Here is a 9,753-nt window from a genome sequence, read left to right on the forward strand (position 1 = left end):
AGCACCTTCAGGAGAGGAGGGGGACCTGTACCCCAGTGAGAGTCAGCACCTTCAGGAGCGGAGGGGGACCTGTACCCCAGTGAGAGTCAGCACCTTCAGGAGAGGAGGGGGACCCTGTACCCCAGTGAGAGTCAGCACCTTCACGAGAGGAGGGGGACCTGTACCCCAGTGAGAGTCAGCACCTTCAGGATAGGAGGGTGACCTGTACCCCAGTGAGAGTCAGCACCTTCAGGAGAGGAGGGGGAGCCTGTACCTCAGAGAGATTCAGGAACTTCAGGAGAGGAGGGGCACCCTGGACCCCAGTGCGAGTCAGCACCTTTAGGAGAGGAGGGTGACCCTGTACCCCAGTGAGAGTCAGCACCTTCTGGAGAGCATGGGGACCTGTAACCCAGTGAGAGTCAGCAGCTTCAGCAGAGGAGGCGGACCTGTACCCCAGTGAGAGTTAGCACCTTCAGGAGAGGAGGGGGACCTGTACCCCAGTGAGAGTCAGCACCTTCAGGAAAGGAGGGGGATCTGTATCCCAGTGAGAGTCAGCACCTTCAGGAGAGGCGGGGTCCTGTACCCCAGTGAGTGTCAGCACCTTCAGGAAAGGAGGGGGATCTGTATCCCAGTGAGAGTCAGCACCTTCAGGAGAGGAGGGGGTCTTCTACCCCAGTGAGAGTCCGCACCTGCAGGAGAGGAGGGGGACCCTGTTCCCCAGTGAGAGTCAGCACCTTCAGGAGAGGAGGGGACCTGTACCCCAGTAATCGTCAGGAGCTTCCGGAGAGGTGGGGTCTATGTACCCCAGTGAGAGTCAGCACCTTCAGGAGAGGAGGGGTCCTGTACCCCAGTGAGAGTCAGCACCTTCAGGAGAGGAGGGGGACCCTGTACCCCAGTGAGAGTCAGCACCTTCAGGAGAGGAGGGGGACCCTGTACCCCAGTGAGAGTCAGCACCTTCAGGAGAGGAGGGGGACTCTGTACTCCAGTGAGAGTCAGCACCTTCAGGAGAGGAGGGGGACCCTGTACCCCAGTGAGTGTCAGCACCTTCAGGAGAGGAGGGGGACCCTGTACCCCAGTGAGAGTCAGCACCTTCAGGAGAGGAGGGGGACCCTGTACCCCAGTGAGAGTCATCACCTTCAGGAGAGGAGGGGGACTCTGTACCCCAGTGAGAGTCATCACCTTCAGGAGAGGTGGGGGACTCTGTACCCCAGTGAGAGTCAGCGGGGGAATTGGTGAGAGTTAGCTAGGGGATTATCCTTATTGCAGGATGTGTGTTAAAGCTTTTTCTCGTTCTTTTTCCCAATTTAGGAGGTTCACCGGTCACCTTGCGAGAATGGCCGACCATGTCACAGCGGTGGACTTCATGGAGAAATTTGTGGCAAAGAACCGTGAGCTGAACAGCGAGCATAGAAACATCAGCTTTCTGCAGGCCGACATCACTCTGCTGGAGTTACCAGGAAACAGGTCTGTGTCCCTCGGGCCTGTTATACAGGCCGGTGATCTCGCCAAGGGTTCAATATCAAACACTCACTAATGCCGCGTTCCAGAGTGACCGGGGTTTTGACATGAGTTGCCTCCAGCTGTACTCAGAGGAGGAGACCATTCAGCGCATCAACCCTGTGCTGGCCCTTTGTAAGATCCACCCAATTAGTCCCCCCTCCCCGCTCTCTCTTTCCCCTCACTGTCCTACAAATTTCTCCTTTTCGAGTATTTCTTCAATTCCCCCCTTTTGACAGTTCCTATTGAATCTGCTTCCCCTGCCCTTTCAGGCAGCGCCTCCCATTTGAAGAGAATTGAAAGTCCGATATGGCTTCCCTGGACATTCCCAATAATCGCCCTCCCAGGATTTCACTACAGGCTCCAATTCTTGGAGACTCCGATCCAATTGTGGAAGAATTTGCAACCTTCAGAATTGACTGGACTGACCCTCCGACAGTGCGGCGCTCCCTCAGCACTGACCCTCCGACAGTGCGGCGCTCCCTCAGTACTGACCCTCCGACAGTGCGGCTCTCCCTCAGCGCTGACCTTCCGACAGTGCGGCGCTCCCTCAGCACTGACCCTCCGACAGTGCGGCTCTCCCTCAGCACTGACCCTCCGACAGTGCGGCACTCCCTCAGTACTGACCCTCCGACAGTGCGGCTCTCCCTCAGCGCTGACCTTCCGACAGTGCGGCGCTCCCTCAGCACTGACCCTCCGACAGTGCGGCACTCCCTCAGCACTGACCCTCCGACAGTGCGGCGCTCCCTCAGCACTGACCCTCCGACAGTGCGGCGCTCCCTCAGTACTGACCCTCCGACAGTGCGGCGCTCCCTCAGTACTGACCCTCTGACAGTGCGGCGCTCCCTCAGCACTGACCCTCCGACAGTGCGGCTCTCCCTCAGCACTGACCCTCCGACAGTGCGGCGCTCCCTCAGCACTGCCCCTCCGACAGTGCGGCACTCCCTCAGCACTGACCCTCCGACAGTGCGGCACTCCCTCAGCACTGACCCTCCGACAGTGCGGCGCTCCCTCAGCACTGACCCTCCGACAGTGCGGCTCTCCCTCAGCACTGACCCTCCGACAGTGCGGCTCTCCCTCAGCACTGACCCTCCGACAGTGCAGCGCTCCCTCAGCACTGACCCTCCGACAGTGCGGCTCTCCCTCAGCACTGACCCTCCGACAGTGCGGCTCTCCCTCAGCACTGACCCTCCGACAGTGCAGCGCTCCCTCAGCGCTGACCCTCCGACAGTGCGGCGCTCCCTCAGCACTGACCCTCCGACAGTGCAGCGCTCCCTCAGCGCTGACCCTCCGACAGTGCAGCGCTCCCTCAGCGCTGACCCTCCGTCAGTGCGGCTCTCCCTCAGCGCTGACCCTCCGACAGTGCGGCGCTCCCTCAGCACTGACCCTCCGACAGTGCGGCGCTCCCTCAGCACTGACCCTCTGACAGTGCGGCGCTCCCTCAGCACTGACCCTCCGACAGTGCGGCGCTCCCTCAGTACTGACCCTCCGACAGTGCGGCACTCCCTCAGCGCTGACCCTCCGACAGTGCGGCTCTCCCTCAGCACTGACCCTCCGACAGTGCAGCGCTCCCTCAGCACTGACCCTCCGACAGTGCGGCGCTCCCTCAGCACTGACCCTCCGACAGTGCGGCGCTCCCTCAGCACTGACCCTCCGACAGTGCGGCGCTCCCTCAGCACTGACCCTCCGACAGTGCGGCTCTCCCTCAGTACTGACCCTCCGACAGTGCGGCACTCCCTCAGCACTGACCCTCCGACAGTGCGGCGCTCCCTCAGCACTGACCCTCCGACAGTGCGGCACTCCCTCAGCACTGACCCTCCGACAGTGCGGCGCTCCCTCAGCGCTGACCTTCCGACAGTGCGGTGCTCCCTCAGCACTGACCCTCCGACAGTGCGGCGCTCCCTCAGCACTGACCCTCCGACAGTGCGGCGCTCCCTCAGCACTGACCCTCCGACAGTGCGGCTCTCCCTCAGTACTGACCCTCCGACAGTGCGGCGCTCCCTCAGCACTGACCCTCCGACAGTGCGGCGCTCCCTCAGCACTGCCCCTCCCACAGTGCGGCACTCCCTCAGCACTGACCCTCCGACAGTGCGGCGCTCCCTCAGCGCTGACCTTCCGACAGTGCGGCGCTCCCTCAGTACTGACCCTCTGACAGTGTGGCACTCCCTCAGCGCTGACCCTCCGACAGTGCGGTGCTCCCTCAGCACTGACCCTCCGACAGTGCGGCGCTCCCTCAGTACTGACCCTCTGACAGTGCGGCACTCCCTCAGTACTGACCCTCCGACAGTGCGGCGCTCCCTCAGCACTGACCCTCCGACAGTGCGGCTCTCCCTCAGCACTGACCCTCTGACAGTGCGGCGCTCCCTCAGCACTGACCCTCCGACAGTGCGGCTCTCCCTCAGCACTGACCCTCCGACAGTGCGGCGCTCCCTCAGCACTGACCCTCCGACAGTGCGGCTCTCCCTCAGCACTGACCCTCCGACAGTGCGGCACTCCCTCAGCACTGACCCTCCGACAGTGCGGCGCTCCCTCAGCACTGACCCTCCAACAGTGCGGCGCTCCCTCAGCGCTGACCTTCCGACAGTGCGGCGCTCCCTCAGTACTGACCCTCTGACAGTGCGGCACTCCCTCAGCGCTGACCCTCCGACAGTGCGGTGCTCCCTCAGCACTGACCCTCCGACAGTGCGGCGCTCCCTCAGTACTGACCCTCTGACAGTGCGGCACTCCCTCAGCACTGACCCTCCGACAGTGCGGCACTCCCTCAGCACTGACCCTCCGACAGTGCGGCGCTCCCTCAGCACTGACCCTCCGACAGCGCGGCGCTCCCTCAGCACTGACCCTCCGACAGTGCGGCACTCCCTCAGCACTGACTCTCCCACAGTACGACACTCCCTCAGCACTGACCCTCCGACAGTGCGGCACTCCCTCAGCACTGACCCTCCGACAGCGCGGCGCTCCCTCAGCACTGACCCTCCGACAGCGCGGCTCTCCCTCAGCACTGACCCTCCGACAGTGCGGCGCTCCCTCAGCACTGACCCTCCGACAGTGCGGCACTCCCTCAGCGCTGAACCTCCCACAGTGCATTGTGGGAGTAGTTGGGTCCCCTGGACTATGTGGTGTCCCCTCTTGAGTGATTCCATTGCAGTTTCTTTAACGGATTATTAAACCCATCCTGAGGTGGTGGGGTTGGGGGGGACGGGTGGGGGTGGGGGTTGTCGGGGGGGCGTGGTGGGGGTTGATTGCGAGATTTAACGCTCAGGGTTAGGACAGAGCTTCGAGCAGTTGGAATTTCCCAGCATCCAGCCAGGAGTAGGCCTCAGGCTCGGGACCCTCACTGTCTGAGCAGCCGCTGCCCCAATGCTCGATCTTGACTGACCCAGTGATCTCTTGGCCTGTCGCAGCTTTGACCTCATCTTCTCCAACTGGCTCCTGATGTACCTGACGGATGAGGAACTGATGCATGTGACCCAGCGCCTCCTGTCTTGGCTCCGGCCTGGTGGCTACTTGTTCTTCAGGGAATCCTGTTTCTATCAGTCGGGTAAGGGGACGCAGCGCTGGTGTGATTGTTGCTGAGAGTGTGCCTGTCATTAACCCCCTCCGCCCCCTCGTATACCCAACCTTCCACCATTCCTATACCCACCCTGTCCCACTCTCTCCCAATTTCTAACCACGGGGAGTGACAAACCGGGGGCTCTCTCCTCTAGAAAAGAGAAGGCCGAGAGGGGTGACCTGATCGAGTTCTTTGAAATGATGGAGGGGGTTTCGATAGGGTTGACTTAGAGATGTTTCCCCTTGTGGGGGGTGGGGGGGGTAAGGAGACCAGAACTAGGGGGCCCATCGATATAAGACAGTCACTAATAAATCCGATGGGGAATTCAGGAGAAACTCCTTCACCCAGAGAGTGGGGAGAATGTGGGACTCGCTCCCACAGGGAGTGGTCGAGGTGAATAGTATCGACACGTTTAAGGGGGAAGCTGGATAAACACATGAGGGAGAAAGGGATAGAAGGATATGGGGATGGGGGGAGGTGGAGACGGGGGGTGGGAGGAGGCTCGGGTGGGGCAGGAAGATGGGCTGAATGGTCTTGTTCTGTGCTGTAACTCTCTCGGAGTGACTGCGATTGAGTTTGCCCTCCTCTTGTCCCTGAGGTAACCTGCGGAGGAACTTCAACCCAACGGTTTACCGGTTGCCGGCCGATTATAACCACATCCTGACGTCCGGCATTGACGGGCCCGAGAAAGAGGGTGGCCGGCTGTGGGGATTCGAGATTGTCATGAGCAAGTCCGTGCAGGCCTACATCAAGGTAGAGCGGGGCTGGTGGGGGAGGTGCGGGCTCGGGGAGTGGTGGGTGGGTGGGGAGCGGAGCGGGGCGAGTCGTGTGTCCCCTCCCTCGCATTGAAGGCTCTCCCCTCTCCTGCCTCAGTTAAAGCAGAACCAGAACCAAGTCTGCTGGCTCCTCCAGAAGGTGACCCGCAACCCGTCCGCCAACCAGGGCTACGGAACCTTCCAGCAATTCCTGGACAGTAAGCAGTATTCCCGGAGCAGCATCCTGCGCTACGAGAAGATTTTTGGGCACGGATTCGTCAGCAGCGGGGGACTCCACACCACTCAGGTATGGCCAGGTGTGCTGGGAAACAGAGGGAGCTGGGTCTGGTGAGGTAACACCGCACGCTCTCCACTCTCCCTCTCTCCCTGTCTCAGTCTCCTCATGGGTTTGAGATGTCACCCCGGAGACCCGAGCCCCATATCCGGTACTGAGGGAGCGCCGCGCTGTCGGAGGGTCAGTGCTGAGGGAGCGCCGCGCTGTCGGAGGGTCAGCGCTGAGGGAGTGCCGCGCTGTCGGAGGGTCAGTGCTGAGGGAGCGCCGCACTGTCGGAGGGTCAGTGCTGAGGGAGCGCCGCGCTGTCGGAGGGTCAGCGCTGAGGGAGTGCCGCGCTGTCGGAGGGTCAGTGCTGAGGGATCGCCGCGCTGTCGGAGGGTCAGCGCTGAGGGAGTGCCGCGCTGTCGGAGGGTCAGTACTGAGAGAGCGCCGCGCTGTCGGAGGGTCAGTGCTGAGGGAGCGCCGCGCTGTCGGAGGGTCAGTGCTGAGGGAGCGCCGCGCTGTCGGAGGGTCAGTGCTGAGGGAGAGCCGCACTGTCGGAGGGTCAGTGCTGAGGGAGCGCTGCGCTGTTGGAGGGTCAGTGCTGAGGGAGCGCCGCACTGTCGGAGGGTCAGTGCTGAGGGAGCGCCGCACTGTCGGAGGGTCAGTGCTGAGGGAGCGCCGCACTGTCAGAGGGTCAGTACTGAGGGAGCGCCGCACTGTCGGAGGGTCAGTACTGAGGGAGCGCCGCACTGTCGGAGGGTCAGTGCTGAGGGAGCGCCGCACTGTCAGAGGGTCAGTACTGAGGGAGCGCCGCACTGTCGGAGGGTCAGTACTGAGGGAGCGCCGCACTGTTGGAGGGTCAGTGCTGAGGGAGCGCTGCACTGTCGGAGGGTCAGTACTGAGGGAGCGCCGCACTGTTGGAGGGTCAGTGCTGAGGGAGCGCTGCACTGTCAGAGGGTCAGTGCTGAGGGAGTGCCGCACTGTCAGAGGGTCAGTACTGAGGGAGCGCCGCACTGTCGGAGGGTCAGCGCTGAGGGAGCGCCGCGCTGTCGGAGGGTCAGTGCTGAGGGAGCGCCGCGCTGTCAGAGGGTCAGTATCGGGGGAGTGCCGCACTGTCGGAGGGTCAGCGTACCTCTACGTTGACCCCTCGACCTTCTCTTTTCTGGAGAAAAGAGCCCTGGCCTGTCCAGTGGTTCCTGGTCATTCTAACCTCTCAGTTCTGGGCTGAATATTCTCTCTCTCTCTCTCTCTCTCTCCTCCTGGCAGGAGTTTGTCCAGATGTTGAACTTGGTACGCGGGCAGTCAGTGCTGGATGTTGGCTGTGGTATCGGAGGTGGAGACTTCTACATGGCGAAGGTAACTGAGAAGACCCTCACTTGCCCACTGAGGGGAGAGAGCAGGTTCAATGGACACCATTGCGATTGGTTCCAGGTTCTGTTCCTGCACTGGGTTCGTGACCCCTGTTTGGTTCGACGCTTACCCAGTTGTCCTCAGTGCGTCTCGAGCCAGGTTCCTCTCGCTGACCGCTCTTGGCTGAAGGCTTAGGCAAGGTTCCCTGGACTCTACCCATCCATCCCATCTATCCCATCCCTCCTCCTACCTTCCCGCTGACTGAAAGCAGCAGATTCCTGGGGAGAGAGTCTACAATCCTCTTAACAAGAGCAAAGGCCTCCATGGGCCAAATAGAGAGGCATTTCTCTCCTGCAAGGGATTCTGGGAAACTGCTGACACCATAACTACCCCTGTGGTTGCAGGAGCAAAGTACAGGAATTTTGGGAAATTCCAGAGATCGGTGGGGTTTAAAGACACAAACACACTCACACACAGAGATATACGCATGATGGGGTAGGAGAGAGAGAGAGAGACGGGGAGGAGAAGAGAAGGAGGAGTGAGAGAAAGTGAGTCACTGAGGGATTGGGAAAGAGAGAGAGATGGTGGGGGGAGAGAGAGAGAGACGGGGGAGGGAGATGGGGGATAGAGAGAGAGAGAGCAAGAGAGGGAGATATGGAGATGGAGGGTAGAGAGAGAGATGCTGAGGGAAAGAGGGAGGGATGGAGATGGGGAGGAAGATGGAAGGGAGGAGCAGAGATGGGGAGGGAGATGGGAGGGAGGAGCAGATAGGGATGGAGATTGGGATGGAGGGACAGATGAGGGAGATGGGAGGGAGGGACAGATGAGGAGGGAGATGGGAGGGAGGGACAGATGAGGGAGTTGGGAGGGAGGGACAGATGATGAGGGAGATGAGGAGGGAGACTCTGCTCACAGCTGTTCAGGAGCAGTGGAGAGGTTGCGGATTGAGAGTGAAGCTGTGTTTGTTGTAATATGGGTTTGGAATCTCCTCAGTAAAATATGTTTGTATTGCTGCTCTAGAATTACGGTGTCGAGGTTCTCGGAATGGATTTATCCTCCAATATGGTGGAGATTGCGATGGAGAGAGCAGTGACAGAGAACACCCCGCTGGTAAGTGTAGTATTAGGGTGTTTGGGACTGTCGGGGTTAACGTGGGCCTGGGGAATAGTACTGTCCCCACATTAATGATGTAGAGACTCACATGGGAGTCGTGGTGAGTCTGGTAAAATTCAGCATGAAGATAGCACCTGGTCAGGACTGTAACCTGTATATAAGTATATAGTTCACTGTTAGTAATAAACAGTTATTGTTCAACTATACCAGCCTCTAGACCCATTCAGGAGGCAACACCCAACCTCACAAGAGCCGGGTAAGTCTGGAGGGAAATGGTCTGCACAGTCTGGGATTTACCGGGGTGAATATTGGTGCTGGGACCGGGAGAAAAAGCACAATGAAGATTCACAGTGTCAAATAAACCTGACCAAGACGGGGAGATGGGGAGATGGGGGTACGGGGAGATGGGGGTACGGGGAGACGGGGGGACGGGAGTATGGGGAGACGGGGAGACGGGGGTACGGGGAGACGAGTGGTACGGGGAGACGGGGGTACAGGGAGATGAGTGGTACGGGGAGATGGGGTACGGGGTGACGGGGGTACGGGGAGACGGGGGTACTGGGAGACGGGGGTACGGGGAGACAGGGAGCCAGGGGTACGGGGAGACGGGGAAACGGGGGTACGGGGAGATGGGGGTATGGGGAGACGGGGGTACGGGGAGACGAGTGGTGCGGGGAGACGGGGAGACGGGGAGACGAGTGGTACGGGGAGACGGGGAGACGGGGAGACGGGGGTACGGGGAGACGGGGGTACGGGGAGACAGGGAGCCGGGGGTACGGGGAGACGGGGAGATGGGGGTACGGGGAGACGGGGGTACGGGGAGACAGTGAGATGGGGGTATGGGGGTACGGGGATACGAGTGGTACGGGGAGACGGGGAGACGAGTGGTAGGGGGAGACGGGGGTACGGGGAGACGGGGGTACAGGGGTACGGGGAGACGGGGGTACGGGGAGACGGGGGTACGGGGGTACTGTGAGACGGGGGTACGGGGAGACGGGGGTACGGGGAGACGGGGGTACGGGGAGACGGGGAGACCGGGGTACGGTGAGACTGGGGTACGGGGAGACGGGGGTACGGGGAGACGGGGAGACGAGTGGTACGGGGAGACGGGGGTACGGGGAGACGGGGGTACGGGGAGACGACTGGTACAGGGAGACGGGGGTACGGGGAGATGGGGTACGGGGTGACGGGGGTACGGGGAGACGAGTGGTACGGGGAGACGGGGGTACAGG

The 9,753-nt window shown here is 61.2% G+C and overlaps 1 protein-coding gene across 1 annotated transcript in view; it reads left to right on the forward strand.

The window, feature by feature from the left end:
- Positions 1–1,287: 1,287 nt before the first annotated feature.
- Positions 1,288–9,753, forward strand: part of pmt (phosphoethanolamine methyltransferase) — a gene marked incomplete at its 5' end in the record, with an annotated part of 26,322 nt that continues 17,856 nt past the window's right edge. The window contains 6 exons of the mRNA XM_041182085.1: positions 1,288–1,443; positions 4,878–5,014; positions 5,625–5,779; positions 5,900–6,088; positions 7,325–7,414; positions 8,429–8,518. Coding sequence (XP_041038019.1) covers positions 1,288–1,443; positions 4,878–5,014; positions 5,625–5,779; positions 5,900–6,088; positions 7,325–7,414; positions 8,429–8,518 — 817 coding nt within the window. The remainder of the gene's footprint in view (positions 1,444–4,877; positions 5,015–5,624; positions 5,780–5,899; positions 6,089–7,324; positions 7,415–8,428; positions 8,519–9,753) is intronic.

This window comes from Carcharodon carcharias (genome assembly GCF_017639515.1).
Source record: "Carcharodon carcharias isolate sCarCar2 chromosome 37 unlocalized genomic scaffold, sCarCar2.pri SUPER_37_unloc_3, whole genome shotgun sequence".
NCBI classification, from domain to species: Eukaryota; Metazoa; Chordata; class Chondrichthyes; order Lamniformes; family Lamnidae; genus Carcharodon; species Carcharodon carcharias.